The 26,592-nt window shown below is 38.4% G+C and overlaps 1 protein-coding gene across 1 annotated transcript in view; it reads right to left on the reverse strand.

Moving 5' to 3' along the window:
* The window catches only part of ANKS1B (ankyrin repeat and sterile alpha motif domain containing 1B), a 396,936-nt gene extending 371,532 nt beyond the window's left edge, over positions 1 to 25,404 (reverse strand). The window contains exons 1-4 of the mRNA XM_060777255.2: positions 24,238 to 25,404; positions 13,560 to 13,640; positions 10,914 to 11,070; positions 660 to 956 (exon numbers count right to left, since the gene is read on the reverse strand). Of these exons, the coding sequence (XP_060633238.2) occupies positions 660 to 956; positions 10,914 to 11,070; positions 13,560 to 13,640; positions 24,238 to 24,371 (669 nt within the window). The 5' untranslated portion in view covers positions 24,372 to 25,404. The remainder of the gene's footprint in view (positions 1 to 659; positions 957 to 10,913; positions 11,071 to 13,559; positions 13,641 to 24,237) is intronic.
* Positions 25,405 to 26,592: the final 1,188 nt, after the last annotated feature.

Raw genomic sequence — 26,592 nt, forward strand, 5'->3', positions numbered from 1 at the left:
ATAAAATCATTAAACATATGAGCAAATAAAACTCATAATACAATAAAAAAGATCAAAACCTAAAGTTCCGAGTCTTGATTTTATACTTATTAGTTAGTTCATAGTCATTATCCAAAATGTTGAGGTTGAATTTCGTACTAGCCTATTCTCCAAATGCCTGTATACAGAGCCAGGTCTTTAGGGTTTTTTTCTGAAGACCAGGAGGAATGAGGCCAGCCTGATGTCACTAGGGAGGGAGTGACTGAGGGACCACCCTGAGAAGGCCCTGTCTCTGGTCCCCACTAGTTGCACTTGTGAAGGAGGTGGAAACGAGTAAGGCCTCCCCAGTCAATCTTAAAGCTCTTGTTGGCTCATAAAGGGAGATGCGTTCAGACAGGTAAGTTGGACCAGAACCGTTTAGGGCTTAATAAGCCAGAGCCAGCACTTTGACTTGAGCCCGGTAGCAGACTGGCAGCCAGTAGAGCTGAAGCAACAGGGGCTTGTGTGATCCCTGTATGCCGCTCCAGTGAGGAGTCTGACTGTCACCTGTTGGATGTTTTAAGCAGTTTTCAGAGGCAGCCCCACGTAGAGCACATTGCAATAATCTATTTGAGATGCAACACCGTGGCCAAGTGTGGCTTCCCAAGGTAAATAGTACTTTAAAATAAAATAATACTAACCTGGCAACTGACATCCATCCCAGCTTCCAATAGCACTTGTACAACAGATTTGTGGCCATTACGTGCAGCTAGGTGCAAAGGAGTATGCTTTCTTGTGTTACAGCTCATCAAGTTTGGATAGGCATTGATTATCATTTTCACTACCCGTAAACGGCCATACAAAGCTGCCAAATCCAATGGTGTCTCTAATTTGCTGTTTCTTATTGTTGGATCAGTGAGCTCATCAAGCAAAACAGCTACCACTTCTGAATGTCCATACTGGGCTGCACAGTGTAAGGCTGTTTCATTTTCATTATTCTGTTAAAAGAGGAAAAAAATAATGAATTGATAACTAAAAATTTTCTATAGTTTTTGAAGTAAACTGTTTGAGCTATATATGAGTAACATTATTGTGTAACACATTTGCAACTAACTGAGAAAAAGAAATGGATGGCATAAGCTTTCACTGACTTCTAATTAATCTGATGTGTGGAGTTAAATGCCTAGGAACAATTATCTCCTGGCAAACTACACTTATTGTAACACTAATCAACACTCCCACCTTATAAGAGCTATCCTGGGGTGTATGTATATTATAGAATTAATGTAGTTTGGCGCCACTTTAACTACCATGGCTCATTGCTATGGAATCATGGGAGCTGTAGTTTTGTAAGATGTTTAACCTTCTCTACTAAATAACATTGGTGCTTCACCAAACTACAACTCCCATGCATCCTTAGCAGTGTCAAACTGCATTACAAATACAGTGTATTGTAGATGCAACCTCTGCCAGTTTGTCACATCTTCTTTCTGGTTCCAGCCAGGATTTGACTACATCCCAATAACTCCACCATTCGTAATGTTAATGGGTTTAGGGAAGATCTTTCCTCCTGCCTTTGTCCCTCAATGACCATAGTTAAAACTGAACATGTCACCTGATCATGATATCCACATGTTTTGCATTTCTTTTGCTATTCCCACATACAGCCTGCTACCAAATGTCTGTTTCTGTTTGACCCATTGTTAATTAACTGGAGTTTGTTATATATTAAAATTCTGCAATTTCTCTTTCCAATATTCCTTTGTAGGTACGAGATGGTCTGCCCAGGAAGACGGAAGTATTCTGAATTTTGTGTATTCCCGTTCCTAATGTCTGTGCTCATTTGTCCTCTGGTCTGCTTGCCCAATTAGAGTACTGAAGGACACTGCTGAGGATGGCAATTTTTTAACATCAAAGGATGAGCAAATGAAGGTACCTCTGATATTGTGGGTAATGTGACGAGGTCCTGTGGTAAATCTGTGGGCAGTTTGTGTTTGTGGAAAGATCCTGTACCTATCTTCTCATCTGTGCTATGTTTTCCTGTAGGTAAGTACTATTTGAGTTTGAGAGATGGTATATAGGTAAGTAAAGGGCTGCCACTAAGAGTCTTTGAGAGGGCAGAATTGCAGGTTGTAGTTCATTGAGGTGAGTCATTTCAATTGAGAGTTGGACATCACCACTAATGGAATTCTGCTATAACTGTATAGTGGTGTCCAGAAAGTGAACTTGCTCTGTGGATAATTCCAGGTTGAGATCAATTATAGAGAGGAAATTCCTGAAACTCTGGTAAATGTATTTTAAGGAGAGGAGAGGTTTTTGGGTGCTGGAGTCAAGAAATATTGTTTTAACTCAGCCATTAAGATGCTGGAATATTGTGATGGCTTGTGTGTGTTCATGGCAGTACCATTAACATGAAGTTATATGTCATTACCGAGAAATGCTAGAAAATGTGGCAATTTCTGCTACCTACAGCCATCTCTCCACAAAAGCCAACATCAGCGCTGAAATACAACACCATCTGAGCTGTGCAAGTGAAACATTTTTTCAAATGTTGCAGAGAGGACATCAGGACATCCATAGGGATCCCAAGATGATAGTTTATCAACCTCCTGTATGTAATCAGATTTGTCCATGATGACTACAGCTTTTTTGTCAGCCTTGTTGATGACAATATTAAGATATTTCCTAAGACTGTGTACCGCATCTTATTACTTGTGACGGAAAACAAAAAACAGTTTCAGAACTCTTCAATCTTCCTGGATATTCCATCTCAGACCTCAGAACAACGGTTCTTGGAGATAGGGGGAAAAAACCCTATTAAGGAAGAGTGGAAAGAACTGCAACTCATCCTTAAACTCTAGGCCATCAATAGTGGGACTGTGGCTATGGTTTTCTGGCACACTTCACATATCGTAACACTAGTTAACATTCCAGCCTCATTATTACTCCTTTCTGGTTCCCAGACAGCGTTACACTCGCATAGTTATCTATACATTTTGACTTAGAGCAACATTTTTCTTCCTGCCTCTGGCCCCCAATGACCATCATTAAAACTGAACTTGTCACCTCATCACTATACTTACGTGTTTTGAATTTTTATTGCTACTCACACATACAGCTTGCTCAAAAGTACAAAAGTGCATCTGATGAAGAAGACTTCAGTCTATGAAAGCTTTTGCTACTAATTCTTTCTCTCCGTTAGTCAGAAAAGTTATAACAAAAACCCTTTGCATACTGATCCAGACCAACATGGCTATGTATTTAAATCAATAATCATAGATATGCTGTTACATCGTATAACTTTAGCATCTCAGTTTTCCCTTCTATTGTAATTAATTCAGCCTCCAATTATAACAAGGAGAAGAACATTGACTTTACTGTGAAGCCTCATCAGAAGATCCTTGCATATTTTGCTGAGGGCATAATGAAGTGAACCAAAGAGAAAGTCTGCTTGCCCAACACATTTATTTAAACAGTTCCAAAACCTGCCTACCGATATATGTGTATAGAAACAAGTCATAATTTACTCTCATGAGTCTAGAACACTGAGAATAAGGTTTGTGCCTATGGGAAAAGGAAAACAAACTTTAGTCATATTTATTAGTCTTATTCTGCCATGTTTTATATATCATTTTTTTTCTAATTGCCACTTTTGTTCCTGTTGACTGATAGAAAGCTGGCATGATTTTTTTGATGGCATCTCTCCAAAAATGCAAGAGCTCTGACTTGGAATTCTAAGATTCTACTGCATGTGCAAAAGGCTTCTGCTGCCATATGGCTGTGAATGATTTCATCCCCTGTCCTCCAAAAACCACCCCAAAGAGACCGCCATGCCAGATTTTAAGGGACACACAGTGCATATGGGGAACAAACTGTTTTTACCCCTGCTCCCAAATAAACAGAAGTATATTCTGTTGCTTAATGAGTTCTTTAGAGGCAACCATTTTTGACATTTCCATTCTATATAAATAGTATCATGTTAAATTGTAGATATGTATATCACATTTGCAGATAAATAAATACAGCATTTGTTTTTAATTTATTGGCATATATACAAAGCAAGGATATATCACACATAATTTTCACAATTAGATTATAAACCAATACAAGATGTCAATTATGAGGTTTTAAAGCACAATCAAACACATGCCTCATCATTACAATTTAGATTTATATTTGTTGTTACAATTCAGATTTATATTTTCTTTATTAGTACATATTGAGTACCTCTTATCTAAAATACTTGGGACCAGAAGTGTTCTGTATTCTGGAATTTTTTTACAGATTTTGGAATACTTGCATATACATAATAAGATATCTTGAAGACGGGACCTATGTCTAAACACAAAATCCATTCATGTCTCATATACACGTAAAATGCATAGCTTGAAGGTACAGTATTTAAAAAAATTAATACTCTTGTGCATGAAACAAAGTTTGTGTACACCAAACCATCAGAAAGCAAAGATGTCACTGTTTCAAACACCAACATGGACAATTTTGATTTTGAGTATTTTGGAATTTGGAGTATTTTGGAGTATTTATATTTTGGAATTCTGAATATGGGATATTCATTCTGTAATAAGACATGCCATGGAAAACAATAATGTATAGGGCTATACCATTTTTTTCAGATCTAAATCCAACTGCTATCCCAACTAGACTAGAACTAGTGAAAATTACTGTCGAAAATCCTACTGATTCAGTAGGTCTTCTCTATTTGGGATTAGCAGTTGGACAGGGTGAGGTGGAAATTATGCTGCCTTCTAGCTTTGGCTGAACCACATTCTCCTCACCATTAGATAACTGGCTAAGGTTGCTGGGACTTGCAATCCAATAGTATGCAGAAGGCCATGTGAATTTCACCCTGGATTAGGTATAAGTTTTTCTGAATAATAATGTATTTGAATCAATATCAACACGGAAACACTGAATAATTATTTTAAACCCCTAAAATGGTAAGATATAAAGAAAAAAGTCTACTCACATTCATATTAAGCACTTATTTAGCAACCAGTGTTTCCTTTTTTTCAATTTGGAAATGAGAAAGAGAGATATAATAAGATATGTAAATATACTATGTTGTGTAAAGCAACAGCAGACTTTGTGTGGCCATAGATGTTTTATTGGACTATAAATCCCAGCACACAAGGATATGTTAAATTGGTTCACAGTCATCCACTGGGCCCTACGTTTTCCACCCTAATACAAATGCTGTAAATCCTGTATTTGTAAAAGAAAAATAAAACTTTTTTAAAAAAAACATCTTAACACAAATTAGGAACTGTAGCACAGACTTGGCTCAAATCTCCTGAGTCTTATTATTAAATTAAACTACAAACAATCAACTCAAGAGCAGAAAAACAATGTTTTCGGCTCTTATAGCTGCAATCACAATATTGCCAACACAATACACATTTAAAATTGCTTTATTTAAAATGAAATCAATGTCAAAACTAGTGATGCATTATGTTGCTGCACTGCTTAAAATCTTTCAGGCAATTAATATTTACTTAAAACACCACATTCCTACATCACCATTTGGGAATAATACATTTGAATTATGAAATTGATGAAAATCTCAAAGGAAGTAATACCTATTAAGATAAAATTGTTGGTTTTAAAAAAACAGATTTTGCTGGGTGGATTAGCAAAGAATGGGAACATGTTTGTATTACTTAATTTTGTTGGCTATATATATGTATATTTAAGGAATGGTCATGTGCATGAATTTGTAAAGGCTATCTGGGGTTGCAAATATATTGCTTTTTATATGTTTATTTAATTTTGCATGTGAGTATATGAACATACAAAGCCTTTCAATAATTTTGCATACGTATTTTAAGTACACACACTAAGTCCTCATAGGGCATAGACTTGGCAGGTGTTGAAAATGGAACAATGTGAGCAAGAGGAAGTGCAGAGAAAAAAATAGTTATATAGTGATCCATCATTACTACATGTATCAGTGGAATGTAGACACCTAATACTACATTCTAGATGGAGAAATGTTTTCATCCCACTGAACAACATCAAAGAAAGATTCCAAGCTTTCTTTCTACCTTCTACACAGTTTTTCTCACAGAAGACTTACACAAAAATTCAAGGAACATAAAACACTAGTAAACATCAGCTTTTGATTGTGTAATTTTTTATGGGTATTACTTAAATATTTAAAAAACTAGGTATGACTTGTAACAGATTTGCCAGAAATAACATGACTTGCATTTCTCAAGCTACATTTGATTTAAATGAGTATTACTTTTAATGTAACAAGTTACTACCAAACAAACAAGTATTTGACCTGGCATAAACATAGTGAAACAAAGTTACAGCTACAAGCATAATGAGTGCATTGTAAGCCATGCATGCATAACTGTATGCTTCAAACAGGCAGTAAGATATTCAACTGCCGCATGTAAAAATCGGAAGGGACAAGAGATGTGCTTGAAAAAAACACACATTGAGATTAGGTAATATAATTTACCTAATTCAATGTACATTAAAAAAAACCAGTGCAGAAGAAATGGAATAGCATGTTTCAATAAAAATTGGAAGGACATTACCTGGAACTCATGATGCAGATTGAAATTGACTAAAGCTGAGTTTCTAGTCAATTTCAATCTTGTGTAAGTGTCACTGGTAAAACACCTCTGTTGCAGATCTACTGCAACTTCTGTGTTGACCCTAAGAAACAGAAGGAGGGAAAAGAGAGAAACGGGTTCGGGAGTAAGGGAGAATGAGGGTGGGTGGGAGGGAAAGAAAGGGGGGGAGAGAGAGAAAGAGAGAGAAATAAGGAAGGTAGGAAACAACACATATACAAAGTAAGACACACGAGGGGTAAGAAAAGATGGAGAACAGGAAAATAGCTGTTGATTCGTCCTCTAGTCTCTCTTTTAAAATAGTTGCAATACCTTCAAGGTCTGCATTACCATATCAGAAATGTGTGCTGTAGTGTGGACCCAGTTCCATCCCTTCATATCCTATGAATTAACAATTGATGCTATAACACAGTGGCAGAACCTACAATTGTGTAAAGCTGGCAAGAGTACGGCATTAAATGAATAGATTAAAGGGTAAACAATTTGAGACCAAAGTTTATTTTGATAGAAAAGTCTGAGGCTGGATCTACACTGCCGTATATCCCAGAATCTGATACCAGATTATCCATTTTTTTCAAAATTCAATTATCACAAGGATAGAAAGTGAGATGAAATCTTCTGAACAGGGGCAAAGACAGCAAAACAACACCACAAGGGTGTTAACCCTTCCCTATGCTATCCAAAGCGATACTTCTGGAGATACACTTTAAAAATGTACCTGTTCCGACTTACAAACAAATGTAGCTTCAGAACAAACCTACAGAACCTATGTAACTAGGGGACTGCTTGAGTTCCATTCAGGCCTCCTTATCAAAAAGGAATCCAAGCTTATTTAAACATTTTCCCCTATATTTATTCCAATGATAGTCAACTAACTCACTGAATAGATTTATTTAAGATACCCCTGCATGGGGAGAATTTTAATTATCTGAATAAAAGAAAAGGAAAACTGAAAAATGCACTGTAATGACAGAAAAACCACGCATAGACAAACACACACACATATATAATGATGTACATCATGTGCCAGAAAGGTTTGTCCTATGTAAATTATATATAAACTAGAAATTTACTTCTTCTTAGAGCTGAATGTTTTAGCACCTTATTACTATTTTACTGACTTGTAAATGACTGTATAATGTTGAAGCAACCTCACACATATTGTTTCTAAGGAGTACTCTTTTTATGGTTATATTCAGTAGCATTTTTTCTGTTACCTGCAGTCTTTAAACTTTATACCTATACCCTTTATACCCCCCCCCCCTTTTTTTTTTTTTTTTACTTCTCTTTCTTACTCTTACGATAACACAAGTTCCTCTCCTAGGTACTGGTCAAATAGTTCTTTCAGGATATGTTTCTATGTTCCACTTCTAGCATCATATTTCTCTATGCAATTAAACCAACATCAACCCTGTCATGCAGATTATGTATTATGGGCAGTCCCTTATTTACAAATAATCAACTTGTGAACAACTCATAGTTAAAAATGGGGTGTGACAACAGAAAGTGAGAGAAATCTATCCCTAGGAAGGGAAATTAATTTTGAAAGAGTTATCATGGGAAAAAGGTGTCTCCACCGAAGTTTTATCACCAATCCTTGTTTCCACAACAAGCCAACATTTTCAAAATCCAATGCTCCCAGAGACAAAAAGTGAGGAGCAATCTTCTGAAAGGGCACAGACATCAAAACAAACCCCACAGGGACGTTACTCTTCCCTATGCTATCCAAAGCTTTTATATATATACATGCATAAACATATATATTTATGAGAAGACAGCTCCAATAATTTTACATAGTTTTTTATTCAAATAAATACAAACAAGAACACTAAGAACCACTAGAGGGAGCAACAAAGACAAAATGAAGACAAATATAAATCCTCTGCTGTTTGGAATTAGTGGCAATTAGTTGAGCAACTCAAACATTATTTATCTGCAATTTTAATCCATTAAGAGAAAATTATAGGCTATTTTTTCTGAACTGAGAAAAATATTTTCTTGTTGTTCCACTTATTAATTATTCAAAGACTACATGGCTAAACATTTCTAAAAGAAGCAATGAAAGTGAGCTAAACCAATAAACAGAAACATTGGCTAACGTCGTTATAATTTACTGCTTTGTTGTTGTCAACAATGAAGTTTTGTACAGCTGACTCGCAGAACTCAGTTTTGCTTGTTTCAAAAGCTATATTTAAAATCACCTACTTGTACACAATTTATTAATATTTCTCTAAAAACAAGAATAAATGAGAAATGTGTCTTTCTCCCTGGGACATATAATTGAAAAGGAAATACACCAAAACAGTATTTTTTCAGTCTACTAGCCACATATGCCAAGATTGTACAAATTATTTTAGAAAATAAGCAGTGTTTAAAAATATTCCATCATATTTGATAAGCTTTTCTATACAGGAACAGAGAGGTACTCCAGGACTTATGTAACTCAGTGGAAGATTCATGGTGATAACATACGATATATTTTACTTTTGAAAAATGCCAAAGTAATAATGAAGAAGCAACTAGCAAAGATTATTGGTGTTGGCATAAAATAAGAATTAAAGATTTAACTGTATGCAGATTGTTTTAGTGAAACCTGAGTAGCTCCATTTTGACAATAGTTAACATCTCCTGATGACCTGTATTATTTCTTGTTTAATTCTACCATAATGTACTGTGGGAATGTATAGTTGAGAAACCCAACAGTCTTATAAAAGTAGACTATAAATGGCCACAGAATTTGTGTACCTGATGTAGACCTTGGGCATCATATCTCATTTGAGGAGATGGTGGCTTGTGTTAGCATTCTGGTGTATCATGACAGGGTGGGAGGGACTCTAAATTACATAGCTAGGCCAGAAACTGTTTAAAGCTAGCAATTAAAAAACAGACATGCTTTTTGAAACTCTTGGTACAACAGCTTATGAAACTGCTATCAGCTTTCCTAGGTTGGAATCCAAAGATTTAATGGAGCAAATCTAGACTAAGCAATGCCTGGAGCAGTGTTTCTCAACCTTCCTAATGCCATGACCCCTTAATAAAGTTCCTAATGTTGTGGTGACCCCCAACCATAAAAATATTTTTATTGCTACGTCATAACACTAATTTTGCTACTGTTATGTATCATAATGTAAATATCTGATATGCAGGATGTATTTTAATTCACTGGACCAAATTTGGCACAAATACCCAATACACCCAAATTTGAATACTGGTGGGGTTGGGGGGTTGATTTTGTCATTTGGGAGTTGTAGTTGCTGGGATTTATAGTTCACCTACAATCAAAAAACATTCTGAACTCCACCAACAATGGAATTGAACCAAACTTGGCACACAGAACTCCTATGACCAACAGAAAAAACTGAAAGGGTCTGGTGAGAATTGACCTTGAGTTTGGGAGATGTAGTTCATCTACATCCAGAGAGCACTGTGGACTCAAACAATGATAGATCTGGACCAAACTTGCTACAAATACTAAATATGCCCAAATGTGAACACCAGTGGAATTTAGAGGAAATAGACCTTGACATTTGGGAGTTGTAGCTGCTGGGATTTATAGATCACCCACAATCAAAGAGCCCCTTGAACCTCACCAACGATAGAATTGGGCCAAACTTCCCACACAGAACCCCATGCCTTGAAGGGACTTGCTGGCGAAAGCCTCCTTCCAACATTGCACACTCTCCCTCACTCACACGCCTGGTCTCCCCTCCCCACTTGGAGTCTCATAAACAGCCCTCCCCTTGGCTGAGAGGCTGTCTGAGAGGCCAGACAATTACAGTGGAGGAGGGCTTTTGGTGGGAGGATTTGGGTGGATAGATCTTCAGCCTTTTCTGCCAAAGGGGTCCCTAATACCATCAGAAATATGTTGCCTGATGGTCTTTAGCGGCCCCTCTGAAACTCCCTTGTGACCCCCACAGGGGTCCCGGCCTCCAGGTTGAGAAACACTGGCCTAGCATATCAATGAGATATGTTTTTTTATTTAAAAAAATGGTAGTGCCATTGATTTAAATGGCCTAACTTTGACTGATTCTTGATCCCAAATTTATAGCAGGTCATAGGACTAGCATTCCTGGGCTAGGGCATAAAAACATACCATTTATTTTAACAAAAGCAGTACAGAGAATTTAGTAGGTTACACTTGGTCTATTTTAGATACAGATGTATGTGTGTTAGTTTTGAATGACATCAAATTACCTATACATGAAGCTTCAAAGAAACTACCATAATTAATTATTTTCATGAACATTTTTAGGATTGCAGGAAATTTACGAAGCCATCCCTATATCTGTAAGAACAAAAGTATACTTACTTGTATTTTCTGAAGACATAAACAAAAATATTTAATACTGTCACCTGTTCATTCACTCTGGAATGTGATGGCCCATGATGGATAAGAATCTTCACAATTTCTACATCTCCTTTCCATGCAGCCAAGTGAATAGGAAAATACCCTTTATTATCAGCCACATTCGTGGATGCTTCATATTGAAGTAATTTGATAACTACGTCCCTGAAAAATATTTAAATAAAATAAAAGTCAACAGAATGATTACCATGTAAAGCTTATGCAACACAGCACATATTGTCAAATATTCTAGAACCAAGCAACAACAGCTGTTAGTCATTATTCCATAGATATTGTCATCAAGTGCTAGAGTTGCTGTCATCACGCTTGCAGAATTTAAACCTATGGCATTTACAAATGGTTATGATTATGCCCCAATATGTCTTTTAATTATGGAAAGTGAAATAAAAATTACATAACTATAACCAATTTGGTTTACAGTCATGCTCTTCAGAGACACTTGAAACCTGAGAATATCTCTGAGGATGTTAAAAGAGCCGGATTCAGTTCTATAATATAGACTCAAATTGCAGGAAAATATGGATTCAAATTGCAAGAAAAAAAGACTCCACCTAAACATTAGGGGGCACTTCCTGGTGGCAGTGGAATTAATACATTGCTTCAGAGTGTGGTAGAGTATCCTTCTCTGAGGTTTTCTACGCAGAGACTGGATGGCCATCTTTCAGGGGTGCTTTGATTGTATGTTCCTGCATGTCAGGGGGTTGGATTGGATGGCTCTTGTAGTCTATTTCAACTCTATGATTTTATGACTCTAGAGAGAAAAATAACAAAAAAGGGAGCCATACAACTTACTGCAATGAGGTTTTAAGTCTGTGCACAGGAAAAGCAGTGCCTCTTTTTCTTCCCTCACATAAGTGGTTACTGTTCCAGGTGCCACAGGCCCTTTCACACATGAATTTTAAATGGGGGGGGGGGGTGACTAAACAACCTTTAGCCAAAATGCAGAAGGAATCGGGTTAAAGGTTGGAAAACATGTGTTTAAAAGTTGCCCTTTAAACACAGTTCTTCCTGAGAAACATGCATTTTTCCATGCCTGTGTAAACCTGCAGGCATGGAAAACAGCCACAACAAGAAGGCAGCAATAACTATGAGGAGACAGAAGCAATGATAAAGCTGGGGTGAAGAAAAGAATGAAGGCACCCCTGCAGTTGGTGGGGGTGCAGGGGATGTAAAGTAAAGACTATGGGAAGACTGGTAGGCCGAGGAATATGGGGCATTCACCAGTAAGAATCCCAGAACTGCTAAACTTACTCAGCATGAAGGCTGCTGCATTTATTGGGGAGAATTCCTTGAGGGGCTTTAGGAATTCAGCAGTTGGGACCAAGACTGAATTGACTTGCAAACATTTTTTTCATTAGCAAAGGTGACATAAGACTTGAATAGAATCTCAAGCCTGAATAGTAAGTTCTATTGCTTCTAGCGGCCACATTCTAAACCAGTGGTTCTCAACCTGTGGGTCCCCAGATGTTTTGACCTTCAACTCCCAGAAATCCTAACAGCTGGTAAACTGGCTGGGATTTCTGGGAGTTGAAGGCCAAAACACCTGGGGACCCACAAGTTGAGAACCACTGTTTTAAACCAATGGATGCTTCCTGACAGTCCTCCAGAGCAGTACCACAAAAGAATAATCCAAAATGTTTATTTCTATGGTGCAAGAGTGGATAGCTATCTGTAAAGTGTGCTGTAGAAGTGAACCTCCAGCATTAACAGGGGGCAATGAACTAGGCAATTTTTGAGATTACTTCCAACTTACTGGCTGGTTGCATTTGTTCTGAATAAGCTAACATTGTGTTTTTAGTCACACACTCAAACACTGCTTTAAGGATTGCAACATCATGGATTGCAACATCATGGATTGCAACATCATGGATTACTACATCATGGATTACTACTTATTACTTATTTATGGAATGCCTTGCCAGTTGAAACCTGAACCATCTGAGAGCTACTTGCTTTTCGGAAAGCCTGTAAAACCTTTCTATTCTGACAAGCTTTTGTTGGGTGAATAACTCGGGACTATGTCGGTTCTCGTTTTTATTGTATTTTAAAGTCGGTTGTATTGTTTTAATCTACTGCTGTAAACCGCTCCGAGCTGAATTGGGAGTGGCGGTATACAAGTCAAATTAATTAATTAATTAATTAAAGCAGAGGAGAAGATATGTGTAAATATATTTCCAAGGCTTTGTGTGTGTGTTTTTATAGTTGTTAGTGACATCATCATCATGGTTGTTTTGTTTTAACCAGCTTGAATTTTCCCACAAAAGACAAGCTATAAACTTTTAGAAAAAATATATCAGCCTCCAAGAACCAGTGTGTACAGTAGTTTGAGAGGAAGGCAATGACAAACCACTGCTGAACAAATCTTGCCAAGATGACCCTAGGAGAGGGTTGCTCTGGGGTTGCCATAAATCAGAAACAAATTGAGAGCACACAACATCAAATATAAATATTGGGTCCAAAGGAATAAAATTAATTTGTATAAGTGAAAATAAAGATGGTTTCTGCTACTGGACAAGCAATATAAGCAGAGGAAATAAGGACATTTTATTAAACTTTTTGTGCATACATATAAATATGACTGTTTCTTAACTTTGAACAAGTAGCAAAATAAAATTAATGCATCTGGTACTTACTTGTGACCATTTAAGGCTGCATGATGTAAAGCAGTGTACCCTGAAGTATCCGTGCAGTTTATGTTTGGTCCTCGCCAAATGCTACAAACAAAGCACAAACTCCATGGTACTATTATAGTTTGAATCAGCAAGTCAGTTTGTTAAACTATTTACATATTACTATAATATAAACATCACACCAAGTATAATTATATATATTAAAAAACACATCTATATGTGATAATATTTTTATCATCTATAAATAAAAAATAAAGCTAATAAGGGGAATAGTTAAACATAAATTATTGGGAATTCATCTTAAAAATTAAAATTAAGGAAAAGTCAGTTCAAACAGGAATATCTCTAGTATGAAGACTGTATCAGTTCATACCCGCCAAGCAATATTAGAGTGTGGTCAAGATGGCAAAAGTTGTTGATGAGAACAGCACACAAACTAAGAGAGGCTACATCAGTTTGCTTTTGCCTGAGTTTATAGGATAGGACCTGTTTCTCCCTGTCCCTTTTGCTGAATTAATTCAGTTCAAACTACTTTTGTACTTCGAACTCGAAGTGCATCTATACTGCAAAATTAAGGCAGTTTAACACCACTTCATCTGCCATGGTTCAACGCTCCATGCTGACTGTTGACTAACTGTTCTAGGATGGGGAACTCTGAACATGAGAGACTACCCATGTTCAGATTGAAAATGCTGGGGACAGCACAGGAGCAAGCCGGAAATGTACACTTTCTGGCGTGTGATGGGCAAGCGGGTAATGTGGGCGATGTGGGGTGCTGGGCAACGGATTTGCTCCACTGCTCCATGATTTGCCCCGCTGCCTTATGGATTCCCCACATCTAGGACCTCCATGTGCTAAGGTCCAAAGTTTATAACAATTGAAGGGAGAAAGAAGAAAGCTGATATAGAAAATAGGAGGAAAAGTGTTACCATCCGTAACACTTTTCTAACCACTGAAAACACTACACAAAGAAATGGCGAACTTGCTGAATATGGTCAGCTGTATTGTTAAAGAAAAAATAATAGCAACATCATCCCAGAGTAGATGGAAACATCTTCCATATCTGAACTAATCCTAAATACTGTATCTATCTACCCTCTACCATCAGATGAAAACATATATTGATCTGTATAGACTGCACAGTAAAATAAAGTGCAGATTAAATGCATGTATTTCAATGGTGGTTGACCCTTATCAAGACCATAGGAGAATGCAAAGAGTAAGATCAGAACAACTGTGGAGAAGAGCAGAAGTATAGGAGCAGTACCCAGATAATTCTCTATAAATTCTTGATGTAGTGATGTAACTTGAATAAAATATTAAAAGATTCTCTTTCAATGTAGACATCAATTTGGCCTAACATTGCTTGGTTGTTCAAACAATGATCACTCATAGATACAACTATGATTCACTACATCATTAGATACAGATACTAGATGATCTACTGAAACTACATCAAGATTTGTGTGTATGTGTGCATCTACATACAGTGAGGTCTCCACATCCACAGGTTTAACTTTTGTGGATTTGATCAATATGTTCTCTCTAGAAATCTTTAGGTCCTCCTGTGCAACTCTATGGTCAAATTCAACATAAATTTGACCACAGAGTCCTGCTGGAGGACTTAGCGATTCCAAAAAAGAACATTTATATGTGCATTTATAGATCCTCCAGTGTGTTTCTATATAGTCAGCCTCTGCCAGAAGTTGATCATGGAATCACACGTCAAAGACCTAGAGAGTTGTACTGGAGAACAACTGATTGTACCGATTTCTAGATAGGTGTTCTATCAGATAAAAGGAATTGTATTTTTTAAATTTCTGGCTTTTTGCATTTTTGTGGTGTTCCTGTGCCAATGACCCCGCAATCTGAAAGGACTACTGTATATACGACGTTAAGATTATATTGAAAATCAAAATTAGAAACAGATTTAAAAGAAACACATTTTAAATTAACTTATTAATATCATAGTATAACAAACTTCCATCTAAATGAGCATAGTTGCAAATTTCTTATAGGTCTTATAATTACTATGTATATAGCTCTAGGGCGTAATGTGAATACAAGTTTATTTGACAAGGTAATTGCCATTATGTGTCTTTAATTACTTCAAGTTCCTAATGGCTTCTTTCAAGTGACCATAACTACAACAGCAAACTATCTGAAGACCGATTTTATTGTTTAGAATATAAATGTAGAGATAAGGCCAAAATGAAAGGGTCATTTCCATTGCTTCCCCACTGCTGCCCCACACAAATACAGTGGAGAGTTTGCAAACCCTCTGAGACCATTTTCAAACAGTACAAAAGGTTACAGAAGAAAGAAAGAAAAAGTTATGGAATGCTGGTAGTTAGGGGTGCCAGCATAATATTTACCATTATATCAATGGGTACTTTCATTAATAATGTTAATTGTTTCTACTGAGGAAATATAGTTTGTAGCCTAGATGAGGCAAATTTATCTAATTAAATATACAGATGATATTCAATATAAACTATCTCAAATTATTGTTCTAGTCTTCCCTATGGTGCAGGTATGGAAAAGTAACGGCATCTAGGGCTATTTTTGAGTCCACAGGACCCCAAAGTAATTTAAAATTTTTGAATTACCCTCTAGGAAGCATGAGGGCATTTTTTATCATGTTCTTGCATCCATATAGGACATTTTAGGTCACTCTCTGTTTTAGAAAGGGGTCCTTCTGAGCCTAAAGTGTTTTCAAGGATGGAAAACACAACATTCTCCCCTACTCCTAGACAAAAAAGTGGGTTGTTTTGTATTATTTTCTCTGTTGCAAAGATGGGTTCCATGAGAGTGTACTGCCCTCCAAGGTCCCAAAAATTGCCAATCTACTACAATGCATACCCACCATTTCCCAGCATTTCAAAGCAAGGCACTCCCTTCCCTTCTTGGTCAATGAAATGCCACTGCTACAATAGTAAATACGAATGCTTCAATCCTGTGTTCAGTAAAGTTTTATTTAAATAGTCTGTATCCGCAGTTACAGCACAGGGAACTACTGATTTGAATTTATTCCCATTTTATTTTAACACGGATAATAAAATACATGTGTGATTACACACATAATATTCAATTTCAGAAAATTGCAGCCCAATTTAGACCTTATTTCCAACCATCTCTAAGAAATGTAACTATGGTTTGGATCAATATCAGAATTGAGAAATCATGGTTTGTGATTAAACAGGAAATAAGAAGTGTAACTGTGATTTGAAATGGCCTTTCAAGCTATGTATGTCTTTGCATGAATCTGAATTCAAGGAACACAGTTTAGAATCATAGAATCATGTGGAAGCTGAAGTCCAAAGCACCTGGGGATATAATCAAAAATCCTTCAACAATCACTCCAATTCCAAAAGCAGCTATACCACAGAGAGGGAAGTATTGATATGAAACACCAGAGATATATAATTAAAACAAATAAACAGCTCTAATTTGTATGCTAACTGCTTTAGTACTTAGACCCTGGCTGAAAAAAGCCCTTCCTGGATCCCCTGGATCTTAATTGCAGATCAGTGTCTAACCTTCCAATGCACACCTGGCATGAGGTGGAATATATCCCTCTTGGCCTTGATGCTATTACGACCACCTTCATGATTATTATTGTTATTGTTATTGTTATTATTAGTTGACCATGCACACTTAATGCATTTAGAAATGACTACAAGAGTATTTCTAATTGACCAGATGGGAGCATTCCAATTTCATTATTCCTTGCAATCTGCCATTCTGGAGTGCATGAGGAACATCTGTGTCTAATAATTTTGGCCAAATCTGATTAGGTTTTTAATTGTTCCAACTGATCTTAAAACTTAAAGTTTTAAAAATGTTTTAATCATTAAATTGTTTAAAATGTGCACAGACTCTGAGATAGTGTCATGAAAAACTGTAAATTCATGAACACCTGCTGTTTCTCCCACAAAATTTGGCATTATTTCAGAGACTTGAAGATGAGACCCCAGGGGACTACATGGTCTCAGTTAAGAATAATATATCATGTATGGCTCAAGCCTAAGGGTTTATTCAGACCAAATCTCACCTGCAAGTTCACACATCCCTTTGATGCTTCAGGTGCAAAGAGAAATCATAGTTTGTCAAAACCCAGGAATAAATGAAGTGGGAAATAAATCACATTACTATAAAACTTGCTTATTAAAATTTAAAAAACAAACTATGATTTGGCATTTTATCTGAAGCAAGTCACTGTGTTCCTTTGTCTCAAACAATACCTAACATCTAGAGATGCCCTCACTACTCAATACATCCCATTTTGAAAAACCATGGCAATACAGGTTTTTGGATTGACTTGCACAATCAGAATAACTTTTGCCTCCTACACACAGCACTTTGTTTTTATCTAATCCTATCCTGTCTATATGCTTTTCATTATACCATAGTAATAATATTCATAATTCTTAGAAGTAAATCTTAACACATTAGTTACTCCAGTCTCAAACCTATTAATTACATATTGAAACATTAACAATCCTTGTATACACACTGACAGAGCATTCAATGTTGACACTAAGCTGTTAATTACTTTGTTGCCTTCTCAGTAGAAGGCAGACCAGTGAAATCTATTCTGTGTCACAGTTGGGAGCAGTTTTTGTTCCCAATGTAATAGTATCTCAAAGTACAACACTTTCATTCTCTTGTAAAAAAAATGCAAATAGAAAGGTACTTGGAATCCTAATCTAAAATGGGTCCAAACTATAAGAACAAGTTGCCTACTTGTAACTTCTTTGAGTGGTCATGTGTGCTCTCAAACAAATAGATGTTGTGCCTGTGGAGAGACTCCATTTGGTTGAGTAGGTTGGTAAATATATCCACTTCTGCCTACCATGTATGTCCCCTGTAAGTGGAGATAACACCAGCTTTATGTGAAGACATAGATCAGAATGTGAATACATAGATCAGTCCTCCAGGTGTTTTGGACGTCAGCATCCACAATTCCTAACAGCTGGTAAATTGACTGGGATTTCTAGAAATTGAAGTCCAAAACACCTGGAAGAACAAAGGATGGGAACCACTGGAAGAGATGATTACTCAAAGTATCAGTTAGTTCTAAGCAAGTTTACAAATATTTGGTAGGTCAAGTCACTGAAAAACAGGAGACAGTTTGACCAAAACTTGTATGTGCTCTAGATTTGCAGTCCAGTTTATAAATGGTCAATAAATGTGGATGGCTGTGGCCATATAGTGGCCTTACAAAGGTCAGGTAATGGTATTCCACATAGCAGACCTGTCAATGAAAATGTGAATGTGCTCCATGAATAGGCACATTAACCTATTCTTAAATCAATTGGATGATCTAAAAAAACATTTTTAGAAAAGCATTTGTGATTACACTTGTTGACTTTTTCAAGGGCCCTCATAAAGAACAATATATTGGATCAGCAATAGGTAGCTGGGTGATACTGGATATAGAATGTCAACACCTTTCTTAAGTCAGCGTAGAAGTTTCTCTAATAGGATTGCTGGCTATGGATAAAAGTAGGCATCATGATGTCCTGACTGACATGGAATTCTAACACCACTTTTGGTAAGAAGGAAATGTTTGGTCTTAGGACCACCTTATCCCAATGGGATACAAGAAAAGGTTCATCTGTAGGAATGCCATGAGTTCACCTGCACTCCTTGCAGAGGTGATAGCAATGTGAGTGCCACTTTTAAGGTGAGTACATGTTCATCAGCAGTGGCCAAAGGTTCAAATGACTTATGAACCAGCTGCAAGAAGATCAGTGATAATACCATACTATGGGGAGAAATTTACATCAACAGACCAATAAATATAAGAAGAAGGTTTTTTGCTTTTAGACTCTGACTTGGTAAGTGTTGTTCTCTTTGATGACAAGGAACTTTTGTGAGTTCTGAAAAATACTACTTTGCCTTTGTGCTTTTTCTTCCTTTGTGTCAGTTGAATGGATCATTCTTATAATTCTTTTCCACCAATATACTACAGAATATGTGCAACTCATCCCCTCTTCCAATCCACCCTGAACTCACTCCCTTTTTAACTTGGAGGATGTGTGGGGAAATTTAACCATATGTGTGATGTGATCAAATTTAGAACCTTATCACACCACATATTATACCAAATTATACTGTTCAAAACTACTTCAGCTATGCTTACAATGATAGCTGAATGTTGACACTGTGTATCACATTCTTGCCACATTTGTGCTGTAACAGCCAGGTCTACTTCTCAAGGAATTTGTGCAGCTTGTGGACCAGTTTTAACAGTGCTAATGAACTCCTTGGATGGATCTACACAGCTCCATATCCCATATAAATATTAAACTAGATTATATGAGTCTACACTGCCAAATAATCTGGGATAAGAAGATAATCTGATATCAGATCCTGGGATGTAGGGCAGTGTAGAGTCAGCCTTAGACACAGCCGAAATATGGGCATTCAGGCTTTGATCCAAGTCCAAAAGCATTCCCAAGCTGTAAACCTGAAATTTCTAGGGGAGTGTAACCTGATTCAGCACAGGCTGAATCCCTACTTATAGAGCTTTCCACCTGACCAACAACACCTTTATCTTGTCTGGATTAAATTTAAAATTGTTTGGCTTCATCTATTTCATTATTGATAGCACACAACAGTTTAGCACAGAAATAACTTTCTTGGTATCCGATGGAAAGGAGAAATAGAGTTGTGTGTCATTAGCATATTAATGGTATTGAACCTTTAATACTGAACCTTAAAACTCCAAATGACATCTCCTAGTAGTTTCATATAAATATTAGCACGAGGGACAAAACTGAACCCTGAGGGATATCCCAGGATGGAGGATAACAGTTCATCAGTATAGTGGGTTCAGGAGAGGATTTTTCAACATTGGCCTCACTACAGGCTCTTTTAGAAAAGATTGAAGCCAGGCTTGTTGTAGCGAGGCACTCACTATTTCTCTTATCTAATCCACCAGTCTCTCTAGGGCTGCTTTCAGCAGCCATGAGGGGCATGGCTCCAGTATGTAAACACAACAACAGAGAGATGGATTCATAACAGTCACTGCAAATACACCTCTCCATCCATCAGATGTCTGTTGTTGTATTCAAAATCTTGTGGCAAGCTGTGTCAATTTGTTCATCCAGAATCAAATGCTCTTCTCTGCCAAACACTGACATTTGTTGCCATCATTGGACATATGATACATTTTCTTTTGTTAATTCATAAAATAAATACTTTTGTGTTACTTTATTTGTTTTTGCATATAGCATCATGTAATTTCTGGGTGCTCATAGCTTGCTTCTAAGTTCTGTAATACAGTATCACCAGAATTGTGTCAAAGGGAATTTTTCCTCTTTATGCAGCTTCTAAAACTTTGGTATTCACAGTTTATCCATTCATATATCCTAACATTCAGACATTTAAGCTATTCCATTCCAAAATATGTAAACTTCATTCAACTACGCATTCTGGTTTCAAAATCTTCAGTTGCAGAGAAGCTTCAATTAAAACTGGAATTACAGAGACACTCTTAAACAACTTTATGATACTGGCAGGATATTTTAATGGAACCTACATCTGCAAGTACAGTCAGAACTACTGCCAATATTTGATTGTGAAAGACAGCTATAAAGTTAGTAATAGTGTAAAGTCACGAAAAGTAAAAAAAAACAAAACCATAAAGCTATATTCTAAATTAATCCACAATCATAGCAACATAACACATGCTTACTGATTTGATCATTTTTGTTGGGTTTCATCCCTGGACTGCACATGTCTCTTGTTTCATAAAGTTTCCAGTCCACAATGAGTAGCTAGGCTAGAGACAGGGCTGAGCTGAGGGATTCCTTCCCCCACATTCCTATGCATATTTCCCTAAAAAGCTTTGTCTTTCCTCTTCACTGCTAGCCACTGTCTCCTCCCCCTTTGATGACGTACGTACATAGTAATGGGATTCTATGAGGAAACTTCCTCTTAAGTTTAAAAACTGTCCTGGGTTGACTATGTGGTCTCCTTCATTTTCAGATTTCTGCCTTTTCTTCCTTCCAGTAAGGACTTATTTTGCATCTCTCTAGGCAAAATGTAGCTGCCTGGACCTTGTTTCCTTTTACCTCCTTTACAAGATGAGATTTAGTAAACTAGTTGGCTCCAATACCTTTTCTATCAAGAATGTATTTCTCTTACTTCAATAAATATTGTTGAACCTAAAGTTCTGACTCTGCAATCCTAAGCCATCCTAAGGATTAGAAGCCTATCTCAGCTCACCACATGTAAGTTTCTGCTAGTTATGAAGTTTACTTCTAGTACTCTATATTTATGGTGGAATCACCCCAACTGAGGGTTATTTTTGAGCCTAACAGCTCAGATTCCCCAGTGATTTTACACTATGGACAAACTATAGGGTGTAGTAAGGATGAAAAATTTGGCCATTTCAGGCACCTAAAAAGATGTTAGAAACTGAAATGTATTTTTCTTCTTCTTTTTTCTTTGCCAACTAAACACTTGCTATTGGCTGGATCAGAAGTGAATATATATGCACTTTAAAAGTTGTCTTTTGTACTTTTTAATACTCTTTCCTAACTTTCAAAAGATTCTAGGGTTGGGGTGGGGGAAGTATCATGCAACTGCTCTGTGTGATAAAACCAATGAGACTTCTAAAAAGAATCCTTGTAAATCTAACTTTCAATTTCTAACTTTCAATTTCAGTAATCCATTTTCTATATAATTAAATAGCACAGTTTTCTAATATGTAATACAGTAAATATATCCCTTCCATCATCTGTTATTAAAAGTGAGCAAACGAATGAACATATATTATAAAACAGTGGTTCCCAACCATTTTTGACCAGGGACCACTTTTACCAGGGACCATTCTCCAACATTAATTCCAAAAGGGTGACAAATCAGTTTTTGGTCAACTTTAGATTGGGTTTGGTTATTTCGGGTGTTGATTCAGAAAATTGCATTGGATAGATCACATCAGCTCTAGTTTCTGACACAGGACATATTCCATCCAGTAGTCGCCATTTGCTTGCCCATAGAAAACCATATTTAATAATCTAGAGCAGGACTCCTCAAACTGCAGCACTCCAGCTGTTTGGGCCTTCAACTCCCAGAATTCCTGACAATTGAACAAGCTCATTAGAGCTTCTGGGAGTTGGAGTCCCAAACAGTTGGAGGGCCACAATTTGAGGATGTCTGATCTAGAGCCACAGACCTTATTTTAGGTCTTGCAGCCCATGGGTTGGGAACCACTGTAACACTTAATCCATTGCCCTATGAAATGTATCCTAAGGACCCTTCCAGACAGGCCCTATATCCCAGGATCTGATCCCAGGTTTTCAGTTTATCCCAGATTATCTGGCAGTATGGACTCATATAATCCAGTTTAAAGCAGAAAACCTGGGATCAGAACCTGGAATACAGGACCTATCTGGAAGGGTCCTAAGAGAGTCAACATACAAGAATGGTACAGAGTACAATTAAAATATATGTTAATGGTGTCACTATGAGATTTTGGACATTTTACTATCAAGGAATTGCACAGCCTCCTCAAACACTCCCCATTTGAATTTTTAAAAATGTAGCAAGAAAGGAAATAATGTGTTTAATATACCTTTGTGCATTTATTTATTTTATTTTATTTCATGTCAAAAGCATTGCATAAAACAGTTTATCTAAAACTGATATATCTTTGTGCAGAGATACTGTGAGTTGGAGAAAATATTAAACTTGCTACTATAAAGAATCCTGGAAAATTACCAGATCTTTTTCTTGCCTGTCACTGAAACAATTTTCATTACTTCAGAGCAGGCCTGCTTCTTTTCTTTCAGTGGAACACGCTTACTCATTAGTTTAAGTTTTAGGTCAATAGCATGTCAATTCATTTTGCCTTGCTGTGCTCTTGTCTGCTGTAGTCCTAACAGAAGAGCTGGGTGCTGCAGACCTTCTTTTATTTGACAAAAGGCAAATGCCTGCGAAAGATATTCTTCTCACCTGCCTATTAATATATTATTAATGCCTAAAATTAAATACATATAATATGAGGCTTATCTGAATAAGAAGTCACCTCCATTCATCTGTGAATGCTTAATAGCTCATTATCATATAGCTCTAAAATCCAGAGCACCTGCTGCATACATTTCACACTTACTCTGTGTAGCTGATTTCTCATTAGGAGGTTCACATTCCTTCACAATACTGTCTTACTAATGAGAGAGGTTTCTTTCTCCTTCAAAGGAGAGCTGTAAACATAAGCATTGGGGGGGGGGGGGGGGGGCAACACACATACCAATTTACCATGCAACTATATATATGTGCCATCGTTAGCCCTTATCATTTGTCATAAAATGAAAACACAAAAGGATTCATACCAATGTGTATGTCAGTGCCTTCTGTATATGCTAAAGTTCTGCACCAGAGCAAGTCTCAAAGCAAAAGCAAGCACCTGCTGACGCATTGAAGGGAGGGGAAAAAACCCCACAAACATAACTGTGTTAATGTCGACTTTGAAGCACAGAAATTACAGGACAGTTGCATATCTCAAGAGGCCAAACACGATGTCTAGGTCTTGTGAATAATACCAGCAAACATGAGAAAGAGGAGGGTGATGGTGATGATGAGGATGATGATAAGGAGGATGAGGAGGGTGATGATGATGAGGAGGGGGCTACACTCCCCAGCGCCTGGTGGGGAATCATCTCCCTACCTCAGCAAGTTGGATAGAGGAATGGGTCCAGATCCACTGCCCAGGAGCCCTCCTTTCCTGCCAGCCAAGAGTTTCTCCACCAAAGCCACATTCCCAGTGCGAGCAGCTTCCAGCAGTTCCTGGTCCTTCCCCATGGTTGGGAACCATCAGAGAAGCTTGCCAACAAGACCCCTTCCTCAAAAATCAGAATAAGGCCACAATAACAGTCTTCCCTGATGGGAGCTGAGCAATGGGGAGATCCCTCTGCAGCGTCCACAGACCAGCAAGGGGGGGGGGAGGAGCAGAAGAGGGAAAGAAGCAAGGGAAGGGAAGGGAGGGAAGGAAAGAAGGGAAGGAAGGAAGAACAGGAAGGAAAGGAGAAAAAGATGGGAGAGAAGAAGGGAAGGGAAGGAAGGAAGGGAAGGAAGGAAGAGAAGGGAGAGAAGGAAGGGAAGGGAAGAAGGGGGAAGGGAAAGGGAAGGAAGGAAGAACAGAAAGGAAGGGAAGGAAGGGAGAGAAGGCCAGGAGAGAAGAAGGGAAGGAAGGAAGGGAAGGGAGAGAAGGAAGGGAAGGGAAGAAGGGGCAGGAAAGAAGGGGAGGAAGGAAGGAAGAGAAGGGAGAGAAGGAAGGGAAGGAAAGAAGCGTGGAAGGAAAGGAAAGGAAAGGAAAGGAAGGGAGAGAAGGAAGGAGAGGGAAGGAAAGGGAGGAAAGAAGGATGGAAGGAAAGGAAAGGAAAGGAAGGAAGGAAGGGAAAGAAGGAAGGAAAAAAGAACCTCCTCCTATTTTCACGAGATCATTTCTGGGTGGAGTGTGGAAGAAAAAGGAGCGGGAGGAGAAAGGAAGGAAGGGAGAAAGGAAAGCAGGCTCTTCTCCTCCCTCAGCATGGAGAATGTGCAAGGAAGGAAGGAAGGAAGGGCAGTCAGGCTGAGTGAGGGAGCTGTGAATACCCCAGCTGGGCGGGGAAAGGAAAAAAAAAAGAGGGGCGCAGCCTGGGCTATCTCTAGGCCCGTTGCTGAGGAGACCAGAGCGCCCTGCTTCTGAATGGCTGGCGAGCCTTCTACGCTACGGGCCTCCCCTCCCAGTCGCGTGCCCTTGGTTGGAGGCTCGCGCTGCGCCGCCGCTTCCCCTCAGAGAGGAGCTGTCCAGCCTCAGCAGCAGCAGCAGCGCTCCAAGCCTGCTCCCGCCTCGCGCTCCACTGCGGTGCCGCGCGCGCAAGTCGGGCAGGCGCGCGCATCTCTCTCTCATACACACACACACAGATGGAGAACGCCCGCCTCTAATTGGCCAAAAGGGGGCGGGCTCCCTTCGCCTCGCGCAGTGAAAAGGACAGGAGGGAATGGGAGGGGGGAAATCTGGAAGGAAGTGTCAGGAAGGAGAGGAAGTAAACAAAACCTGACAGATAAGCTGAGAGAGAGAGAGGGGGGGGGGGGGGAGAGAATGACAGGGATGACAAAGCAAGGCTCGGGTGGGAAGGGAAATGGGCCGGCGTGGATTCTCTCTCTACGTCCCATTCAAGTTGGCAGTGGCCTATAACAGTGTTTCTCAACCTTCGTAATGCCGTGACCCCTTAATACAGTCCCTCATGTTGTAGTGACCCCCCAACCATAACATTGTTTTTGTTGCTGCTTCATAACAGTCATTTTACTACTGTTATAAATCATAATGTCATGTATTTTCATTCCCTGGACCAAACTGGGCACAAATACCCAATGCAACCACATGTAAATGCTAGTGGGGTTGGGGGAGGATTGATTTTGTCATTTGGGAGTTGTAGTTGCTGGGATTCTGAACTGTACCAGCAATGGATTTGAACCAAATTTGCCATACAGAACTCCCATGACCAACGGGAAACACTGGAAGGGCTTGGTGGGTATTGACCTTGAGTCTGGGAGTTGTAGTTCACCTATATTCAGAGAGCACTGTGGACTCACGCAATGGTGGATCTGGACCAAACTTGGCACAAATACTCAATATGCTCAAATGTGAACACTGGTGGAACCTGGGGAAAATAGACCTTGACTTTTGGGAGTTGTAGTTGCTGGGATTTATAGTTCATGAAGGCTGAGCGAAGGAAGAGAGATGCTTTTGAGCTGTGGTGTTGGAGGAAAGTTCTGAGAGTGCCTTGGACTGCGAGAAGATCCAACCACTCCATCCTCCAGGAAATAAAGCCCGACTGCTCATTGGAGGGAAGGATACTAGAAACAAAGTTGAAGTACTTCGGCCACATCATGAGGAGACAGCAAAGCCTGGAGAAGACATTTATGCTGGGGAAGGTGGAAGGCAAAAGGAAGAGGGGCCGACCAAGGGCAAGATGGATGGATGGCATCCTTGAAGTGACTAGACTGACCTTGAAGGAGCTGGGGGTGATGACGGCCG

Source organism: Anolis sagrei, chromosome 5, assembly GCF_037176765.1.
Source record: "Anolis sagrei isolate rAnoSag1 chromosome 5, rAnoSag1.mat, whole genome shotgun sequence".
Taxonomy (NCBI): Eukaryota; Metazoa; Chordata; class Lepidosauria; order Squamata; family Dactyloidae; genus Anolis; species Anolis sagrei.